Here is a 20741-nt window from a genome sequence, read left to right on the forward strand (position 1 = left end):
CCAGGACGCCACCCTCACAACACCAGCCGCTGTCTCTGTTGTACATTTGCTTCGTTGCCTGTTCATGATCCACACGTCGTTCATTCCTAAAGGGATACATATCACCCCATACTATTGCGTCGTGGCCCTGATAGCCTGTAACAGAAGCGCGAATATCAACCCTCGAGCAACACTTTCCACCTGTAGACAGTCAAATACCTTGCCCAGAGCTTCTCCGCTGGCCGCCGCGCCCATGACGCTTGTCAACGCCTGCGGCATGCCTCGTTCAACAAGGAGTCTCCTGGCCTTTATCCGCAGCGCTTCTTTCTCTTCTGACGTCAGTTCCTTGGGCCAAGTCGCTTTTTCTTCCGCCGTAGGCAGAGTATTGTATCGGAGTGTGTTAATGTGAGTTGCCAGTCCCTTGTCAGAAAAGTTGGCGTCCACGACACTTTCTTGTATCAGCGTGCGGATGGATTCGAGCTGGGGATTGTTGGGGCGTAGAAGGAACGCCTTGGCTGCACCTAGTAGAGACAACCTGATCGACCAGGCACCGCCCATCGAGTACAGCTCAGTCAGAATGGCGAAAATGAGTTCAACCAGGATGCGCGTTTCTTCTTCGGAGATGGGGATATCCTTCTTGGCTTTTCGGGACGGAGCCTTCTTTGCAGGGGTGTCCGTGGCAAGGGCCGACACTAGCTCTTCCGGCTTCATGGATGGTGCAGGTGTCGTTGGAGTGATCGTGTCCTGCCGAGGTCGCGGCGGTGTTGCAGGCTTTGATATAGATAAGGGCTGGTAGTCGTCCGGAATCATACTCGGCAGTGGAGGCATCGAAATGCTTTCTTCCGATTGTCGTGCTGAATCATGCTGGCTGATTGGCGATTGGGCGTATTCTTGGTTTGGAGTTCCAACAGTTGGTCTTGCTGGCAATGGTGGCAGTCTGGACTCTATGCTATCAGAGCTTTGTCTGGGTAGCTCTTGACTGAACCTTGAAGCAGAGATCGACGGTTGCCCAGAAGGAGTTCTCGACGGGCTAGGTCTCGTAGAGATCAATCTCTTCGGCGCACCCTGCACCCCAGTAGCCACTGCCCCAAAGACACCCTGCACACCTCCCAGTACAGCCTTGCCGCCACCAGCGATGTTCTTTCCGCCTTGACCCAGCACATTGATGAAGTTCTTACCCACGTTTTCCAGCGCGGCGCCCCCTTGCACGAGGACGTTCTTGCTCTGCGCAGGCGCTTTTTGTAGACCGGTCTCCTTGTCCAAGAACTTCTTCATGGCCTCTGTCTCAGCTAGTGGCTCGTACCTGACTATAAACTTCAGGTACGCCTCCAAGCTTTGGGTAAGCGCGGAACCTGTCTGACCTCTCCAGGTGGGCAAATTCGGGTACTTCTGGCCAAACTCGGGTACTCCGGAGATGCGAGCTATCGTTGTCAGGGTCTGGTGGAGCGGTTCAAAGTCGGGGTATCTGCGTGATACCATCCAGCCGGGGTAGCGCTGCGAGGCTGGTTCGATTTGCAGCAGATATTCGTTGTTGGGTCTCTGGCGGAAAGTTGCTTTTTCGTTCAAGTCGCCGAGGTCTAAGATGGTGATCGATGCGTTGTGTAGTGTCAATGGAACCGCCATCATGACTTCGACCGGGGCGGGAGCTGTGGACACAGGCGAGGGCGGCACGACATTAGGCACCGTCTCGGTTAACTGGTCAAAGTTTGTAAAGGGAGCCTGCTCCTTGCTGGGGCTGGAGGTTGTCGACGAATAGGCATTACCGTCATTGTCGAAGACCAAGGATGTGTCGAGTGACGATTCTGCTTGGCGGTTCCGATCACTATCAGAGGAGGTGGGTGTGGCCAGCCCGACGTCGTTCGTCGCCACCGAACTCGTCTCTTCCGGTTCGCTCGCGGACACACCGCGCTTCCGCCTGGCTTCGTCTTCGGCAATCATCTCGTTAAGGCGCTGGGCCTCACGCATCGCCTCTTGCATGGCTTCTTCCGCCCTGCTCACCCGCCTATTGTGTGATTTTCCGGGATCCAGATTCTCCTTTGCGTGAGACATAGCCTCGCTCATGTCTTCCACCCCAGCATCTATAGCGTTCATGATCTCTGGCTCGCCCTGTTCCAACAAGAACACAATCCAGCCATTTATCCACTCTGGCTTCGAACACATTTCGACGGTGGTCTCCAGCACAAGGCCTGCCAACACCTCCCGGAGGAAAGCCTTTACAGGAGGACAGTTGTATGCTTTGGGATCGAGGAAGTTTTGCAAGATGTCATCAGCCACCAGGGTGAACTTTCGGTCCTGTTGATCCCTGCTCAGAACTTTGGCTAGACTGCTTTCTGGTTGCAATTGGAGGTATGTCTTGATGGCTGTGTCGGCATCCTGATATGCTGATGCCTTGATGGCGGTAGATAGCTCGTTCAAGAATACGATAATGATTGAGGTCGAATTGGCAAAGAAGTCGAGGACAGGGTCAGCAGCCCGTTTGCGCGACAGGTGATTCGAGAAGGAGAGAACGAAGCTGGTGAAGGTATTTCTGGCAGCTGCTGGGAAGGACTGGTCTTTCGGAAGCAGAGGACTATACCACCACCTGACATAGTCTCGCATGACAGCATCAGTGAAGTTGGTGAGCGACGCTCTGGTCTCAGGCTCGAAGTCGGAATAGTCGAGGACCTTGGATTCGTTGGAATCAGACTCGTCATCTCCAGGTGCCCTCCTCTCCCGCCAGTCGAGCACTCTCCGTGCGACTTCCACGCCCAACTCTTTCCTGCGCCGGTCCAGCTCGGCTTTCTCTTCCTCTGATCGGCCCCCAGAGTGACTCTCCCAGGTAGCGTGCAGAACAACGCCGCCAACGGCGCCGATCAGGACTAAGCCTACGCGGCCAAGCACGAGGTAAGTCGAAGCGCATAGACCGACGGCACAGGCCCCGAGAGTCTCATTGCTCGCGTTTGCTAGGAATTTGAGGGTAGCGTCAATGACAGCAGAAGTTGTCAGCGGCTGGGTAGACTGTGTAGACGGCGGCGCGGAATGGTTGGGGACGACGGGGAAGGATTCGGAGCGGCCATCGTCTCCTTCCGTGACTTCAACGAAGTCAGGTCTTTCCTCCATAGTTGCACTGGGTCATGGCGCACCCTGCGTGCACAGAGGATGAAGGGCGTTGCGAATTGTCGAGGACAGACAAGACACTTTCGATCCGCATAAGCCCGGCTTTCTCGGGGCGTCGCAGGTGAAGTTCAGGGCTGAAAGAACACATGCCCGAAACGTCCGTTTAGGGGCCACGCGCTAAAGTTAGGGGCGCCGCATGGCCCAATACAGCTTCGTGGTCTCCGCATGGACACACGCCACCTCGACACATCCCTGTCGCTTGTCAAGAAAAAGTTCTGCCCGCATTTGGCCATTTTTGATTCGAGGACTGGCACATCCAGAACGCAGGTTGGTAGAATTTACTGTTGAACAGCCTTGACAGCACAATGGCCACCAAAGTCGCCGAACAAGTTTGCGCAAGCTGCCAGGAGCCGCTCCTCATCGAGATCGAGCCAGACAGCGACGGCGAGGAAACAAAGGCACCTGCGCAGACTGAGAGTGTCCCAGATGATGTCGAGTTGACCTGTGGCTGTCATTATCATTGGTACAGTCCGCCTCATTGCTACTATGATCTATATTATTAACAGTTGGCACAGGGAATGCTTTCTAGAGTCGTACACCATTACACAATGCCCGAATTGCGACAAAGACATTTCCTCTCTGTCTCCGAGTGGATCACAACAGGTCCTGGTCACCCTCCGGAACGAAGGCGGAATCCAAGAAAAATATGACATCCTCCCGGCTGCCACCGAGGAAGCGTATCTGCGTGCCTATCCTGAGGAGCGCAAGGGACATGCATACCTGGAGTTCTGTCGGGAGGGTGACATTGATGCCATAATTCACATGATCAAGGACTCCCAGGATGACGACGGCGAGGAATATGAAGAGACGGGTGACATTCTGAGATATCGTGGTACCTTCGAAGGCATCGAGGGTTCAGGGCTGCACGTCGCCATTCGATACAATCAACAGGAGGTAGCCTGGTTACTCCTGGCGCTCGGCTCGCAGTTGGAATGGGAGAAGTTCCCTTCTATAGTTCTCCAAGCAATGCAGGGTCTTGGCCTGCAGAAAGAGGACAGGAACGGAGAGCCAGATATTAGGACCTTGGTGGACAGTGAAGGGCGCAAGCCGGCAGACCTGGCACAGGAGCTTAAAGGTGTGTGGGAAGAATGGCTTTTGGAGGGCCGATTGATTCCATGATGGACGAACCAGATCTGTCTCTGTACCACACCATAATTCTCATACCGATCTGAATGTATGATTGATCGTCTGAGATCTAAAGCGTAGGTGTGACGTACTTGCTCTTCGACATCCGAGTGAATCATAGCAGAATGGAGGAGTGTTGCTGCCTGATGCAAAGAAGATGCCGGGGAATAAGATCACGAGCTCTTGCTCGGTGGCTGATCACGAAGGATGTACTTGGTATGAGTGCCATGGGCTACCACGCTCTGGTTCTCCCCCTCCCCCTTGAGGATGGTGACCGTGGTGAAGCCCAGATTCTTCCCTACTCGACTGACCTTGCCCTCGATGGTCAAGATATCGCCCAACTTGGCAGACGAGACGTATGATACGTGAATGTCTGTGCTGACTCCTGTCTTTTCCATGCCAGTGCTCGCAATAGCCATGCCTCCCGCCCAATCGACAATGGTGGCAGACACCGACCCATGCAGGCCGCCTTTGGAATTAAGAAGGTTCGCAGAGACAGGGAGACGGGCAATCATCGAGCCATTCTCAGCAGAAACGATGTTGATGTCCGAGAAGAAGAAGTTGTAGACTGGAGAATTTTCCTGGACCCGAGCCCAGCATGCTTGGACATAGTCAAACGGCGTCTTGACAGAGCCCATCGTGAGCATCAGTGATAAAGCAGGAATGGGTTCGAGTAATGAGCGAGGGACAAGCAAACAACGACGATATATGCCGGCAGTCAACGAAATTCAAGCTGGATTCAAGCTGAATTCAAGCTGAATCCAAGCTGATTTCGACACGAAGAGTAGCGTGGAAAGTTGCCGCACACCGCTCTGGCAGAAAAAGTTCCCAGACTTGTCTCCACAATTTTCGTGGTCGCAATCGTAGCGTTCCTCGAAATTTTGGATCTTGGGTTTGCCATCTTCGACAGTAAACTATAGAGCAGCAGAATGGCAGACTCGAAGAAACGAAAAGCCGTCACACGAGACGTCGAGGAAGACGCTGCCGTCGTCTCAGGTGACGAATTCGACTTTGCACATCTAGACGGTACCCTTGCAGACGACGACGATTCTGCTAGTGGCTCCGAAGAAGAAGATGCGAGTACCGGCGCAGAAGATGACAGTGACGTCGTATCCATCGGAAGTGAGGAGGTACCTTCAGATGACGACGGGGAGCTGCTAAAACCAAAGAGAAAGGGAGAAGCGCAAGAGGAAGAGGTCGAAGTCGGGAATGCGGACGTCACAAGCGAACGGAACGAAGAGCCCAACTACAGGATCGTCAAGGACGCCAATGGAAACGACAGATACATTTATCCTGAGATAGACCCGGGCGATGATTCAGACTACTCGGTCCCAGAGAATGAAGCCAATACTATCGGCAACATCCCCCTCTCATTCTACGACTCATATCCTCACATCGGCTACAACATCAATGGCAAGAAAATCATGCGGCCTGCAAAAGGAGAAGCTTTGGATGCACTACTTGACACCATCGAAGTCCCCAAGGGATGGACCGGCCTCACAGACCCCGCTACGGGCAAGCCTCTCGAACTCAGTCAAGAAGAATTGGAGCTGTTGAAGAAGGTGCAGATGAATGAGGTCGCCGCCGAGGGCTACGATCCCTATGAGCCCACTGTAGAGTGGTTCACCAGCAAGACGGAAATCATGCCATTGAGTTCCGCGCCAGAGCCCAAGAGACGCTTCGTGCCTTCCAAGCACGAGCAGAAACGAGTCATGAAAATCGTCCGAGCCATTCGAGAAGGTCGCATTTTGCCTTACAAGCCCCCGACGGAAGAAGAGGAGCAAGACGAATGGATGCAGAACTACGACATATGGGCTGACGAACAACCCAGATCTGATCATGCTATGCACATGCCCGCTCCCAAGCTTCCACCCCCTGGTTTTGACGAGTCTTACCACCCGCCGCCAGAGTACCTGCCAGACAAGAAAGAAAAAGAGGCGTGGGAGAAAATGGACGAGGAAGACCGAGAGAAAGATTACCTGCCCACAGACCACGCTGCACTACGTAAAGTGCCAGGCTACGATCGATTCGTTAAGGAGAAGTTCGAGCGGTGTCTCGACCTCTACCTTGCCCCTCGAGTCCGACGGACGAAGCTCAACATCGATCCAGAATCGCTGCTGCCGAAGCTGCCCAATCCCGACGAGCTCCGACCATTCCCTACGCATGAAGCCGGACGTTTTCATGGCCACAAAGGTCGTGTGCGGTCCCTGGCCATTGATCCATCCGGACTATTTCTGGCTACTGGTGGTGATGATGGGCATGCAAAGGTTTGGACGCTGCAGCCTCCTCGAGAGATCTGGTCTGCTCAGTTGGCATCGGATGCTGCGGTCAATGTGGTCCGATGGCGTCCTGGCTCCGATGCTCCCATTCTAGCAGCTTGTGCCGAAGACGACATATACCTTTGCGTTCCTCGGCTCAGCGCGGACGGAGGACCTGAAGCGGAAGCAGCTCAGGCTGTCCTCGATGCTGGTTGGGGGTATGCCGCTTCAGAGAATTCCACTCCGAAACCCTCTTCCGTCAGGTGGACTCGGCCATCCTCTTCTCAAAGAGATCAAGGTGTTGCCGTGGTCATCCACCTTGGCCATACCGCAAAGACGTTGTCTTTCCACTCTGGTGGGAATCACTTTGTTACAATTTGTCCGGCTACCACAGTTCCGGCATCCCAAGCCATTGCTATCCACACGATCACCAAGCATCAAACGCAACTACCCTTCCGCAAGCGGCTGAAGGGTGGCGGCACTCCTCAAGTTGCACACTTTCACCCGACCAAGCCGATCCTGTTTGTGGCAAACCAACGAGTGATCCGAACATACGATCTAACCAGACAGTCCTTGCTGAAAATCGTCCAACCTGGTGCACGCTGGATCAGCAGCTTCGACATCCACCCGACAAGTTCTTCCACCGCTGGCTCAGATAACCTTATAGTCGGCTCGTACGACCGCCGCTTGCTGTGGATGGATCTTGATCTCTCCCCTCGCCCGTACAAGACTCTCCGCTTCCACGAGAAAGCGATTCGGTCAGTTCGCTTCCACCCGGCCACAAACCGATATCCTTTGTTCGCAGATGGTAGCGATGATGGCAGTATCCAGATCTTTCACGGTCAGGTTACGAGCGATATGATGAGTAATGCACAGATTGTACCACTCAAAGTACTGCGAGGACATAAGATCACGGGAGGGTTAGGAGTAATGGATCTGGATTGGCATCCTCAGCATCCTTGGCTAGTAAGTGCTGGGGGCGATGGGACATGTAGACTGTGGGTTGCTTGAGGTAGTGCAGGCGGGAAGATCAGTAGATAAAAAGAGAGATTCGTAGCAATTGCTTATTGATTGCCTCGTTGCCTCTACTGCCTGACCGTGGAATTATAGAGTCAGGGTCCAGAGAATGACACTCACGTGATAGGGCGTGTGCCGGAGTTATGGCGACGCGTCTGGCCACCGCGTCGTCGGTGGTTGTTGCATTCACCTCCACCTCAGCCAGTGTGACTATCCGCATAGAACGCAGAAATCCCTGTGGAGTATATCGTGCAGTGGCCCTTTCCATGCTACGATCATGCCAGCGTAGGTATTGAATTGGTTGTCAAAGTGCATTTCGGCTGACTTTCAACAGGGTTGGTGACCAGCATAAGCCGAATGGCAGCACGACGAGCAACCCGTTCGAAGATCAACCTCTCCGGATAACAGAATATACTGCGCAAGAAATAGCCACGTTACAGAGTCGATTGGACAAGCAACTCGGGCCAGAATATATCTCCTCAAGAGCAGGACCGGGTGGCTCAAAAGTGCATTATCTTGCGGCGGAGAAGGCCATCAGCCTTGCCAACGAAGTCTTTGGCTTCAATGGCTGGAGTAGCTCCATTCAAAACATTCAAATCGACTTTGTCGACGAGAACCCGCAGACCGGAAAGATTTCCCTCGGGCTGTCAGTTATTGTGCGAGTGACACTGAAAGATGGCACACACCACGAAGACATTGGCTACGGCCAGATTGAGAACTGCAAGGGCAAAGCTGCGGCATTCGAGAAAGCAAAGAAGGAGGGTACTACAGATGCACTGAAAAGAGCACTCAGGAACTTTGGCAACGTCTTGGGGAACTGCGTTTACGACAAGGCCTACTTGCAGAAAGTCACCAAACTGAAGGTTGGGGCTACCAAATGGGACGAAAGCATGCTGCACCGACACGCAGACTTTGCACCCAAGAAAGAACCAGACGAAGTCAAGCGAATCTTGCCAGCCGCCGCATTAGAAGGCGCCTCAGAGCCGGCGAGGCCGAATCCAACTGTCCTCGCACAAGAAGAAACCACGGAATTCGAGGACAGTTTCGAGCTTGCAGATTTTGAGGAGATGGACTTCTGTGAAGACAACACAGGTCATCCAGATGAGGTCGCTTTGCCCGCAGCAAAAGTGGATCCAACACGCAAGTCAGCTAATTCCGCTCCAGAACGATCGTTCCCGCCACCGAGAGCTGATCTGACCACACCGTCCAAGCAACAGTTAACAGGCCCGCCTGGCCCTCGGCCTGAGGCCTCAAGGGCTCCCCAGATCTCTGCTCCGTCCAACGTCATACCCCATCCGCTGCCCGGCCAGCGAGCACAAGCTCCGTCTGGACCTGCCACGAGGCCTCCGGCGGAGAATGTGCCTCGGCTGTCTTCGCCTCTGCAAACTGGTCAAGTCATGGGCTTCTATTCAGCCAAGGCCGCTGACAGTCTGGATGGGAACAACAGTGTGATTGGAGGCGGACCAGCCGCTGCGCCCAGATTCAACCCTCACGCCGACAGTCCGTCGATTCGCAAAACATCTGGAGTCAATCACAGCAAGTCCGTTCCTCTGAAGCGAGATTTATCCGTAGACACCACGCCCATAAGACGGGACCTTGTCAATCCTCAAGCAGAGCAGCTTAGGCGAGTAGGCGCTCCGGGGGCCAGTGGACAATTCCCTGGTACCCGAGGGCCAAGCACTTCGGCCTATCGACCTCCTACGAGACGAGGGCCGCTGGAGTTGAATGCAACCCATGGTTCGAATCTGGCCGAGGTTGGCGCAGGAGACCGTGGGTTGCAAGCTGCCAAAAGAACGCCGCTAGGAGATGTAAGCAACGTCCAGCATCATGTCACGGCGGTCACAACAGATGGGGCCGACGCAAAGAGACAGCGCGTGGCAGAAGCGCTGCCACATGGTGAAGCTGAGACGACGAATAATCAACCGAGCAGCAATGACGGATGAAGACGATCGAGAGCCACCACGTTGGCACGGCACAACGCTAAGGCAGGTGGATCCATGGAGCAAGACACAGACGGGGGTTCGCGGGATCTGAGTGTGGTGAATCTGGAGCAGGCATTCGCTCTGAGAACAGCAGTGGGTGTCTGCATCGCTGTACTTATTTGAGCAGTTAACAGCCATTGCCCTAAATACCGCCGGCTGAATGATGAGGATTATGACAAAGGGGAATTACGGCAGGGGAATAGGTGGCTCGCAAGCGCCTGTAGTGTTTCGTCTTCACGGGTTGTCCCTCGTACTCGTACTGCTTGCTGTAGAGGGTCCACTCGGCCGGGTGGAGGGCCTCGCATGATACGAGGATTGCGCCGATTCAGCGGGCCAAGATGCGTGACGAGCTCGGCGTCGACTGACTGATGGGCCTCTTCCGGTAACAAGCTCAACTCTGCTGCCGTCAAGCTCCTCGATCGAACGACGAGCCTCCTGCTCCACAGCCTTATCGTACGAATCGCGGCATTCAATCGCTCGGTAAACCTGGATCGGGATCCTCAATAGCCTCAGGATGGAGCCCGAAGGATTGTGCTACTATGGACACATTCGAGCTGGTCGTCACCCGGAGCCTCCCACATGTGCAGGTGACCACGAAGCACCAAAGGCTCTCGCGCGTTCGCCATGATTCCCATGGCTAGGAAGAGACGAGACTCACAGCCGAAGGTCTTGCTCAACACTCTTTGGACATTCGACGCTCCATGCCACTGCTCGGATTGGCAAAACTCCCGGAATCGGGGCATCGGCGGCGCGACGAGCTACACCAAATCCTGCGCGCCGGTTAGCTTGCCGGTGCACGAGATCCAAACAAAGGCGATCTGCACAATGGGGACTCATAGCGGAATAGGCCATGGGCCGTGCAGCAACTCCCCTTGCTCAATGTGGCAGGTACCTGCTATATCTCTCGTCTATGCTACCTATTAATCTAACCCAATCACCGACTGTGTTTTCACATCGGACATGGACGACTACAGTATCTTGAGTGTTCAAACAGCCGCAACAGGCCACCGCACCGGCAACGTGGGATGGTCGGTTGTAGAGGCTGCCATTGCCGATAGACAGCTGGTGGTTGCCATGTACAAAAGTCGGTGATAGCCAGCCGCAAGGATGAGGGCGAGTTCTTCAGCTCCTCGGGACATCCCTTCATTTCTGGACTCATAATGGCTGGGCGGGTGCTTTCTACGGCATTGCTGTTGCCTTGCGTGCTTGCTGCCAGCGCTTCTCTTCCGGTGCATCTGCACTTGAAGCGAGCCGTTGACTCCGGACTGGCCAACATCCATGTCTCCTTCGACAAGCCTATTTCTTCCGAGGTGACCTACACCTATGGACCATGTGACGCTCAGACGCCAGGACAAGCCCATCATCTGGTGGCTCGTTCCAAGTCGTGCGACCATGATCGCTTGCTGTGGAAGGTGCCCGAGTATGCTCCCACAGGGCACTGCCTGTCGGCATGGGACGGTCAAACCTTGGTCGGCAGAAGCACTCCAGTCTCCATCTCCGCAAGCGCAAAAACCACTCGGAGACGGCTGAAGAAGCGTCAAGAAGACTTTAGCATTGCCATGGACAACTCCAGTGGCATCGATGCCGAAGGTCCCTGGTTTGACGGGGTGGCTCTCCTGCAGAACTCGGAGATCAGTGCTGTCAATGTCCGGGAAGCAAAATCGAAGGAGGTTGCTATCGTGGGCGCCGGTATGTCCGGCCTGATGACCTGGCTGGCGCTGAACCAGTCTGGCATGACCAACTTGTCTCTGATCGAAGCCGCTCAGCGTCTCGGCGGCCGAGTCCATACCGCATATTTTGGTGAACCAAGCGACCGACAGTATCAGGAGATGGGCCCCATGCGATTCCCCTTGTCGTACACCTCATCCGAGACCAACGAGACGGTGCAAATCCAGGACCACCGCATCGTCTTCCAACTAGCCGATGAAGTCAACAAACTCAACAAGAACAATACCAACTTCACAGTCAACTTCATCAAGTGGTACCAGCGCTCGCCCAACGGCCTGTACTACGTAAATGGAGCACGCAAACCTGACGGCCAAGTGCCTACCTTGTCGGAAGTTAGTGCGAACGCGTCCCTACTGCGACCGCAGTCCAGCGGGGAGGATGATCCAGTGCTAGAGGAGGTGAATACTGACATCAATGCGGTTTTCAACAATGCCACCTTTCTCGAGCAGATGGCCCGGAACATCTACCGGGCACATAAAACCTTCCTCGATCAGGGTTTGAATGGCCTCGGGGGAGACGACTTTTCCGAATTTGCTTACGTTCATAATGTGCTCGGGTACGCTCTGAACGACACCTTTGTCGGCATTGGAGACAGTGGCACCGAGGGTTTCTGGGACAATCTGTACGAGTCGATGTACTTCTCAGCAACGGACTGGCGGACCATCGACGGCGGATTGACCCGATTGCCCAGCGCTTTCCACCCACTGGTGGACGGCATCACTCACATGGACCGCAAGATTCAACGCGTGCAGTACAACGAGACCACGAAGCGGGTCACGCTGCAGTGGAAGACCAAGCCTCTCGACCGGACCTTCCAGAACGCGAGTTACGATCTCGCCGTAGTCACTGTGCCGATGCCTCTGGTTCGGACGTGGCGCCTACCCACATTCTCAGACCTGCTCAGCACAGCCATCGACAGCTACACGTACACGCAGGTCTGCAAGGTCGCCTTGCAGTTCAAGACTCGCTTCTGGGAGCACCTGGACAACCCAATCTACGGGTCCTGCTCGACGACAACCGACATTCCCGGCATCGGCAGCATCTGCTATCCCAGCTATGACATCAACTCGACAGGCCCGGGCGTCATGCTGGCCAGCTACACCAGTGGGGACGATGGCCTTCGGTGGCCCTCGATCCCCGAGGAGGTCCACGTGCAGTACGTGGTGGACGCGATGGCCGAGATCCACGGCCAAGTCGTGTATGATCAATATAGTGCGTCTTCCTTTTCTTTCCTGTTGCTGCTGTTCTCTGCATCTCTCGTCGCCGTTGTTTCTGTTCTCTTCATTTATTGTCTCATCACCCTCTATCAGATCAGACGATGAAAGGATGCTGCGAGCTCCCTGGCCCTTCCCCTGCTCAACCTTATGCCTGTTCACCCATCTCTGCACTCGGTACAAGTTAATCGACCGCTAACGGGATTCTAGCCGGCAACTACAACCGCCGCTGCTGGGTCCTCGACCAGTACGAAACCATCTCGTGGGCGACGCCAGACGTGGGCATGCGCAAAGCATTCATCCCCGCGTTCTTCAAGACAGAAAAGGGCATCGTCATGGGCGGCGAGGGCACTTCGTACACGAGCTCCTGGATCTCCAGTGCATTGGAGAGTGGTGTCCGCGCCGCGACGCAGGTCTTGCTTGAGCTGGGCCTCGTGGACGAGGCCAAGGCGGTGGTGGAGAAGTGGATGGGCCGGTGGATTGACGTGTGAGGGCTCTACAGTTGTCTTGCAGAGGCTGTGGACGTTCACACCGGGCCGAAGACACGTAGTGCAGTTAGTGTAGGGCAATGCGACTGCCATGGTGAATCCGAACGACCGAGAGTCCTCAGCGTGACTTTTGTGCTGCGCTGTGCTGTCCCGGGCCCAATTTCTATTCCTCGGGGTGCACACATGGTATCCGCTAAGTGAGGAAGTAATTGACGGAGCAGGAAGGGAGAAACCGTGCGTGGTCAGTCGTCAGCCAAAAAAGGGTGATCCAGCTGAACCCACAACGCTGATGGTCCCGATCCGATTTGGCATTAGGCATTACGCCACTCGGCTGCTTACTGTCTATGTTCCTTTTGGCACATCGTACTCCGTATTTACTGAGGAACGTAGATCTGGTGGATCCTCCCTTGCGACATTGGGTAAGGCGATCTGTACGAGTACGAGGTACCGATTCCTGATTTATGACTCCTAAGTCGTGAATTCCTGCCTGGCTCCTGACTCCTAACTCGTGACTCCTGTCTAACTCCTGACTCCTGTACGATCCACTCAATCCGTCGGACAACAAGCGGACTATTCGTATGCCCTCATTCTTTCCCCATATCGTGTTCGGATGTCCCAATCGTCCCTGCCGAGTAACCGTTTCGTCTACTCCGTAGTATCGGCGTTGTTCGGCACGGGTGCTTGTGTGCATGCCTGTATACTGTCTACTCCGTTCCAGGCACAGAGAGAGCGTTCCGCTGTCGTGTCATGGGTGGAGTTCGACGATATAGGATTGGTAGTGTCGGGTTCTGACCAGTGTCGAGGAATTTGAGGCGGTGGCATCTCACGACTCGCGTCGGTTGATATAATAAGGTGTTCAAGTGTCGGTATGTAAGGCTGGACGTCCTAACCGACCTTGGTACTGGTAGGTGATGAATCCAGCTGACGTCAATGGCTCGAATGACACTCGTTCGGGGAGGATGTGGATCAAGCTTCTGGCGACAAACTCAAACTCACGATCGCAGACAACCATGGTGCGGTCCGGAACTTGATTGTGATCAACCTGAAAGTTGTAGCAGACCTTGACTTCAGCATCAGAACTTCACCAAATTCTTAGCGGGATTCTATCTTAGCGCCGATGTGCCTCTTTGGCTCAGCCACTCAGGAGTGTCAGGCTAACTTAGCGCTGCTTAGCTAGCCTAGTTGCGCTCTGCAGAATCAGTTAAAATAGCGTCGTTTTACTGGTGACCTCGGCAGCGTATAGACACTCAAGCGCCTTACTACCACATAAGGTACAAATTGACATCGTCGTTCTTACCTATGCACAATACAGTAACTATGGAACCAGTGTAATCATGTGTGGGCGCTGACGCTCCCTTGAGAGTATAGCGGGTAATGTTGGCTGTTTGCAGAATGCCCCGTTTACTCACGCAGAACAACCGGCCGCTCGAGGTTCGGTTGGTCTGGTCACAACAGAACCATGCAGTCAGCCAGCTGCTTTCGATGGCAATCATCTCACAGCACGCCATTAACCTGGACTTCTTCGCGTGAAAAGGCGCCTCGTAATGAGGACTTCAGCTTGCATCTGGGTTCGTCGCTCAGATAATACCGCGCGTATCAAGTGATCCTACACGTCTGGACATGAAAAGTACAAGGTATTGAGCCCGACGAGAAAGGTACCAGTCCTGTAAGATTCGACTGCAGAACATACGGGCGAAACACACTGCAACTAACGTCTGCCTGCCACTAGTCGACTCCTTATCTGCTTTTCTCATACCATGGAGCGCTTCGAAAGGGAGGAGATGTCGGCCACGGGGAACTCTTAGGACACGTCCAGAGACTAGATTCATAAGACGCCATTTCCTGCTAGTATCCTCGGGGACATTGGATTGACTGTCTCTGACCCTCCACCGCCGGTTGGCAACTGTTGCGACGTGATCCAACGTCTTCGACTATACCACTTACGCCCTTCAATAGATCGGAAAAACGTCCAAAGGTACTTTGTCTAGAGGTGGTGGCAACCATCTGGTTCTCGTCCGCGGCCGTGGGTTAGTCGTCTTCTCACCAAATGTACACTCCCGTGCAAGACTTTCGAATTGACCGCAAGGGACGAGTGAACATGGCTCTGGTGGTGTCTGAGGTCTACCGCAGTACCAAAAGCCCATCCTGTTAGCGCCTCCTTGGATCTTGTCGTTGCTGTGCACAGCTTTAATGGTCATGTCGTCGAGTCCTGAACCTCCGACACCGATCCAGCAAATGATCATAGTGTTTACTTATCCTTGAAATTAAATGAATGTGAACAGTGACGCGCCAGTGGAGGTCCGAACACACTGAAGAATGGCCCGCGAAGATTGGATTTGCGTTGGAGTGAGACGGTTTGACCGGTGTCACATTTGACGAGTGCCAGTGGCTTTGAGAGAGCGCACTAGCAGACGTTCCAAGGGCGAGGGCAATTGAGCATGCGACGTGGCCAATGAAGATCGCTCCTCTCTTGCTTCAAGTAGTTGATTTTGTGCCTCTGAGTCAGCGGAGATTCCAGAGTCGCGTCAATGTGAGAGAAATTAGATAGTTGGGGGTAACATGAAGGTGTTTAATGCAAAGGTCGTACGAAGGAAATGTGAAAGTGAAGTGAAAAGTGAGGTGAAAGTGAATCGCCTCGCACGCGCGACACCGCGACTGCGGGGAACCTCACCGTTCTGTACTCCATACTCCGTACAGTACTCTGTAGTTCTTCGATGGAAAAGCATCCGCGGCTTGCGACACTCCCACACTCAAATAGTCTCCCTTCCCTCAGGACCGTCTATCGCACTCAATTGCTCCTTCTCGCCCTCTTGTCGCCGTCGCAGTCATGTCACTTCCTCCAGAGCGCATCAGTGTCAAGCGCAGACGGCAAGAAGAACCGGTCGAGACTCTCTGTACCACTCCCTCTCGGCTCTCCAGTGGAACAGACTGCTAACTCATCACTCCCAGACCTCGAGCGTGGCGATGGCACGGAGAAGAAGCGGAGGGTGACAGATTACTATTTCCAGCGCGTTCGAAATGATACAATTGCACCTATTTCCCAGCGGGATACGACGACGTCGCAAACCGTGTGGTCAAAGCCTCCGGCTCCCGGTGTTCCTCCAATCCGTTTGACAACACTTGAGGGCCAGAAGGAGGATGCTTCAACGCCCAAGGCGGCTGTCAAAGCAAAAGCTAATTCCGGAGACGAAGAAAACCACAAGATACCGGGTACACCCAGTGCGCCTGCGAGTAGCAAGTCGGCCCCGACCACGCCCGCCGGTAGCCAGCCGGCACATCAGGCACGTCGTTTCCACCTCGCCCGTCATCTATCATCAGTCCTGAGCCCGCACACCTCGGGCGGCATTCGGAAATCCAAACACTTTATCCGACCTCCTCTCGCCACGTTCATTGAGAGACACGGAGCGGTTTTCGACCATGAGCAGAATCCTCTATATCGTGGTCAACCTGTTGATAAAATGCTGGAAGTGCCAAAGGAGGAGAACTCACGACGCACAATACCTGGAGAAGGCGAAGAGCCGACTCTCGATACTCTGAGTGCCTTTACGCGAAGTCCAACGAGCACATTTGTCCAAGCACGCCCCAAAACAATAAGGAACGGCACTTCCATCCGAGACCATCCTAGCACCTGGGACTTGGAGTCTGATCAACTCGCAGACGAGCTTGCTGCTCTAGCAATGGAATTCGACCCAGAGTTGAAGGACAAGGTCGAGGTCGAGGCCTCAAAAGAGCGCCCTGTCTCTCCTCCCCCGGCCCCTCGAGACGTCGCCATGACCACTCATAGCCAGGAAGATGGTTACATCTATGAGACTTACATCCGCGTGCCCTACGATGGCGATGCAGGTGACACTACAAACCTTCAGACAGATTATGGCATTCTTGTTATCGACGAAGAAGATGAAGATTTGTGGCAAAAGTACGTCGACAGCGAGGATGAGACCGATTGGGATGAAGAAGACTCTAACGGTGAGCACCGCCCCTTCACTTTATCCGCATACACTGACACCACGCAGCCGAGGACAACCCCGCCAATGACTACCCAGAAGACGAGGTCTCGTCTGACGATGAGTTCAGCTATAATGCGTACAAGTATCGGGCGTATGGATCTGATCAAGAGGAGCTCGACGACAAATATGACTGAAGTCACGCCACCCATCAGCTATGCTTGGATCATAGAACTATCCTGTCGTAACGCCTGGTATCAGAATAGCCAGACGTGCCGCGATAGCAACACCGATTCAACTTATCGAAAGGCCAAATGGACTCTCACGCACACAGCGAACGCTCAAAGCTGCCACCCGAATATACAGAGGAGACCAGCTGATACAGCGATCATTTAACGAAGCATCGGCCTCGCCAAGCAGGTTGAGCAGTCTGGGCTACCACAGCCTCCAGGGTTCGCAAAACATGGCAGCGGAGGCTTTGTCTGGTCAGCCGGCAGCCTAGGATGTTGTTAGCATTGTCGAGCTGAATGGGAGGTGACTTACATCCAAGCATACCGCCGGGTTGTTCTCTGCACCACGCCGAATTTGCCAACTCTATTCCCACGCCTCTTGTGCCCCGACTTGGTTTGCTTCCTCACCTTCTCTACCCCGTGTATGTCGAGTAGCCGATAAAACTTGCACTGAAGGCCACCCTTCTTCCTGGATTCGCCGAACTGGATATCAAACTTTTGTTCAACTTCGTCCCAACCTTCGCCAAGATCTGTACGGTGGTACCAAATCCAGTATGCTTGCTCTGCTGCATACTTCTTGCATGGCAGGCGAGGTTGTCGACTTCTCTTCCGCTGCGTACCGGTGTCGCTGGATGACGTGGAATTCGTCTCACTTTCGCTGTCCTCTGTGTCAATTGCGAGGTCGATGATTCCGCGAATCACGAGGTCGCCTGCGGTATCAGGATTGGGCTTCGCTGCACTGTTGTCTCCCTCTGGACCATTCAAGATTGTTGCAATCCGCATTGGGTTGGGGGGAGCTTGACTCGGAGCTGATTCACCCGTGCTGGATGTATTGAGAGACATTCTTATGCCTGCTTGACTTGATGACAGGAGATTTAAGCTAACGCAAATATATCGAGCGAGAGATATATACTCAGTGTGGCTTGCCGAGAGCAAACGCTACAAGAGATGGTATGGACGGAACCCGTGCCAAAAGCTCTGGCCTTATTATGCCTCAGGTCGTCCCGACAATCTGGTCGGATACCAGGATGATGCCAATAACAACTTTCTTCCAAGTTCTTGCTGGAGGCCTACACTGAATCATCCTGGCCTGTCGCCACTAAGCTTAAAGAGTCAGTTGCAGCGCCGACTTTCCTCACATTTCACACACACCTGATGTTTGAGCCAAGTGGAGACCCCGCGCATAAATCGGGCGATCAGGGTTGTCCTGCTGGATGTTCAAATGCTGGCGCATGCCCGGGGATCGTGTATGTCGACCTATTCGACGGGGAGCCCTCCGCACGCAGGTTCTCTCGCTCGTGGCCGCAATGGGCGGGTCGAGAAGCGCAGCAATTGGCATGGCAATGACAAGGTATCCGTTGCAGATCTTTACGGGTGCTAGACCCACGTCCGGTGGCCTAGGTCGCCGACAATCTCGTAAGTCAAGATTGTCACACATTCACAACCGCATGATTCAAGTTCCAAGCACAGACAGGTAATGCCAATAAGACAGTCGAGGCGATGCCTAGGACCATGCCTCCACAAGGCCGTATCGGATGGAGAACAAGCATCTGCACTGATACTACTCCGTACTGTCACCTCGTACACCGGGTGGCGATGACAAAAGACCTTCTTTGTCTCCAGCGCCACTGCAGAAGAGACTGTGCTGTGGTGCCGAATTCGGGATTTCGGTGCTCAAGGATCTATTTAGGGTTGATGGAGGTCGCCCTCACCTGGATCAACCAATAGAGAAAAGCCAACTCGGGCAGGATGTTCGAACCACTTCCGGATCCGCTGCCGATAGACGCCAATGGCGCATTGTTTGCAACAGCTTTGATTGGGTTCTCATGGCATGCTGCTTGCCAAAAGCCCGCCACATTTAGGCGCTTCGCATCACCACTGGGTCACAGGTTGCGCTACTGCAGCAGCTCAGCTAAGCGTAGGCTAGCTTCACCGTCAGGTATGCAGTTGTGATGAGCACCGACTCATGACGATTCTCGACACAGCAGCTGCCACGCTTCAACGGCGCTAGAAACGGCTTGGCTCAATAAGACCAGTGCCCAAGCAGCCAGGAAGGCGAGTGGTCTCCTCGGAAAGTCTGTGGCTAGCTCCACACTAGCACAGTTGCTGTCATCTGCCACATCTCAATCCGAGTTTGGCGGCCACGTTCGCGCTATATACTACGTTTCCCCAGATGCTGGGCTATGTGGGATTGCTGCCGGGTTCTTTCTGAGACCGTGCCCTGCTGAACGACCCCGGCTCTGGTGCCCTTAATCAGAGTTTCGTGCTGTGAGCGCATGGGTCTGATCAAAGAGGGGAAACTCAGCCTCGTTATTGGTTACCATAGCGTGGGCTACGAATGGATTCGGCCGTGCGTGGAGCCAGAGGCAGCTTTCGTCTTGAACGAACAGATTCTCACAAGCCTAAACGCCGCACCGTGAGGCGTTCGGCTGGAATTCCTCAGTCCGTGGCGACATATGGCTGCGGTCCTGCATGGCGCCTCGATCCCACCAACATAGTCCGTGGCCATACGGATCTGACCCTGTGCTCATAAAATCTGGCTTGTGCTTCTGCAAAGGATCCACTGGTGGCCTTTACTCAGACGCCTCGGCCTCTACAACGGCTCTGCCTCAACAAGCGCGGTTCAAGGAGGCACCTGGATGCAGGCTTTCGACAGTTGTGGTTTCATTTGCTCCATGACGAAAATTCATTGATCTTCGCATTAGCGAGCACGCACATTCCTCCTTCTCCTGCCGAGGCTTGCTTTGTGGGGGTTGAAGATCCTTTGTCCATGCAGAACGAATCTGATATATGGCTCGCTTCCCAACTCTACTTACGGCTCGAACAACCATGGTACTGGAATCTCTGCCTGCTATTTCGGGCATTCTACTCTTTCCAACCTCGGACGTGGCTCGTTGCGGAAGGTCGCTTGTTGGCGTTGATATGGCTGCGCGGAGCGTCTTACTTTCTTTGTTATCAATTGGCGTTACAATGCCTAAGGAAGCGGCGGAATTGGGTTGATTTGTTGGGCGACCAAACCCTCGTGATGTCTCGGCGTAGACAGCTATGAGCCCTGCCATCATGATAGGGCGCGGAACCTTCTCCCATCGTACTGCAGCTGGATTTCGGACTCGCTCAAGCTAACGTCAATGAGCGTCACCATCTGCCCCAATACCATCGTGCAAGGTTATGCCTCCCGACTTACAACCAATAAATGACGAGTACTCGGCCTTTTGGACTGTTTGACCCTTCAGCGCAAGCGGATCGACCAGCCTTCTACGCCGGGAACCAGGGGGTGAAGAAGGTCAGACGGCCCTTGGCTCCACAGGTCTGCATGGTTTGACACCAGGGAGCCCGATTCACATTCTGCTTAGTGACTCTGGGGACCCTCTAGACGGCAATTTCCTCTTTGTTTAGCATGATGTGACAGGTCACTTCGCATTTGCCGATTTCCCCTCGTAAGGAAATCTACCCTGCAGAGCTTGTTGTACTTTCCAGCCCACGATATGGTCCTTGACGCTCGGCCTGGATCCGAGAGACGATACGACGGAGTTCACGAGAGCTCGGACCAGGTCTGGTATGGCGGTCTAGTGGCTTGTGATTTCAGTCACAGCTGGCGATGTCATGGTCACATTCCTCGA

The 20741-nt window shown here is 54.1% G+C and overlaps 8 protein-coding genes across 8 annotated transcripts; 5 read left to right on the top strand and 3 right to left on the bottom strand.

The window, feature by feature from the left end:
• Positions 1-111: 111 nt before the first annotated feature.
• G647_00608 (uncharacterized protein) lies at positions 112-3078 on the bottom strand (the record flags this gene model as incomplete). Its single annotated transcript, XM_008724011.1, has 1 exon — positions 112-3078. One exon carries the CDS (start codon positions 3076-3078, stop codon positions 112-114), a length of 2967 nt encoding a protein of 988 aa, XP_008722233.1.
• Positions 3079-3440: 362 nt separating this feature from the next.
• On the top strand, positions 3441-4254 carry G647_00609 (uncharacterized protein; the record flags this gene model as incomplete). Its single annotated transcript, XM_008724012.1, has 2 exons — positions 3441-3598; positions 3651-4254. The coding sequence occupies 2 exons, from the start codon at positions 3441-3443 to the stop codon at positions 4252-4254; spliced, it is 762 nt and encodes a 253-aa protein (XP_008722234.1).
• Positions 4255-4433: 179 nt separating this feature from the next.
• On the bottom strand, positions 4434-4898 carry G647_00610 (uncharacterized protein; the record flags this gene model as incomplete). Its single annotated transcript, XM_008724013.1, has 1 exon — positions 4434-4898. The coding sequence occupies one exon, from the start codon at positions 4896-4898 to the stop codon at positions 4434-4436; it is 465 nt and encodes a 154-aa protein (XP_008722235.1).
• A 291-nt stretch (positions 4899-5189) lies between these two features.
• Positions 5190-7529, top strand: G647_00611 (uncharacterized protein; the record flags this gene model as incomplete). Its single annotated transcript, XM_008724014.1, has 1 exon — positions 5190-7529. One exon carries the CDS (start codon positions 5190-5192, stop codon positions 7527-7529), a length of 2340 nt encoding a protein of 779 aa, XP_008722236.1.
• A 283-nt stretch (positions 7530-7812) lies between these two features.
• G647_00612 (uncharacterized protein) lies at positions 7813-9478 on the top strand (the record flags this gene model as incomplete). The annotated part of the gene is made up of 2 exons (XM_008724015.1): positions 7813-7820; positions 7870-9478. The coding sequence occupies 2 exons, from the start codon at positions 7813-7815 to the stop codon at positions 9476-9478; spliced, it is 1617 nt and encodes a 538-aa protein (XP_008722237.1).
• Positions 9479-10677: 1199 nt separating this feature from the next.
• On the top strand, positions 10678-12950 carry G647_00613 (uncharacterized protein; the record flags this gene model as incomplete). Its single annotated transcript, XM_008724016.1, has 2 exons — positions 10678-12457; positions 12670-12950. The coding sequence occupies 2 exons, from the start codon at positions 10678-10680 to the stop codon at positions 12948-12950; spliced, it is 2061 nt and encodes a 686-aa protein (XP_008722238.1).
• Positions 12951-15774: 2824 nt separating this feature from the next.
• On the top strand, positions 15775-17088 carry G647_00614 (uncharacterized protein; the record flags this gene model as incomplete). The annotated part of the gene is made up of 3 exons (XM_008724017.1): positions 15775-15841; positions 15897-16913; positions 16961-17088. The coding sequence occupies 3 exons, from the start codon at positions 15775-15777 to the stop codon at positions 17086-17088; spliced, it is 1212 nt and encodes a 403-aa protein (XP_008722239.1).
• Positions 17089-17430: 342 nt separating this feature from the next.
• G647_00615 (uncharacterized protein) lies at positions 17431-17964 on the bottom strand (the record flags this gene model as incomplete). The annotated part of the gene is made up of 1 exon (XM_008724018.1): positions 17431-17964. The coding sequence occupies one exon, from the start codon at positions 17962-17964 to the stop codon at positions 17431-17433; it is 534 nt and encodes a 177-aa protein (XP_008722240.1).
• Between the last annotated feature and the right edge of the window lie 2777 nt (positions 17965-20741).

Source organism: Cladophialophora carrionii (genome assembly GCF_000365165.1).
Source record: "Cladophialophora carrionii CBS 160.54 unplaced genomic scaffold supercont1.1, whole genome shotgun sequence".
Classification (NCBI taxonomy): Eukaryota; Fungi; Ascomycota; class Eurotiomycetes; order Chaetothyriales; family Herpotrichiellaceae; genus Cladophialophora; species Cladophialophora carrionii.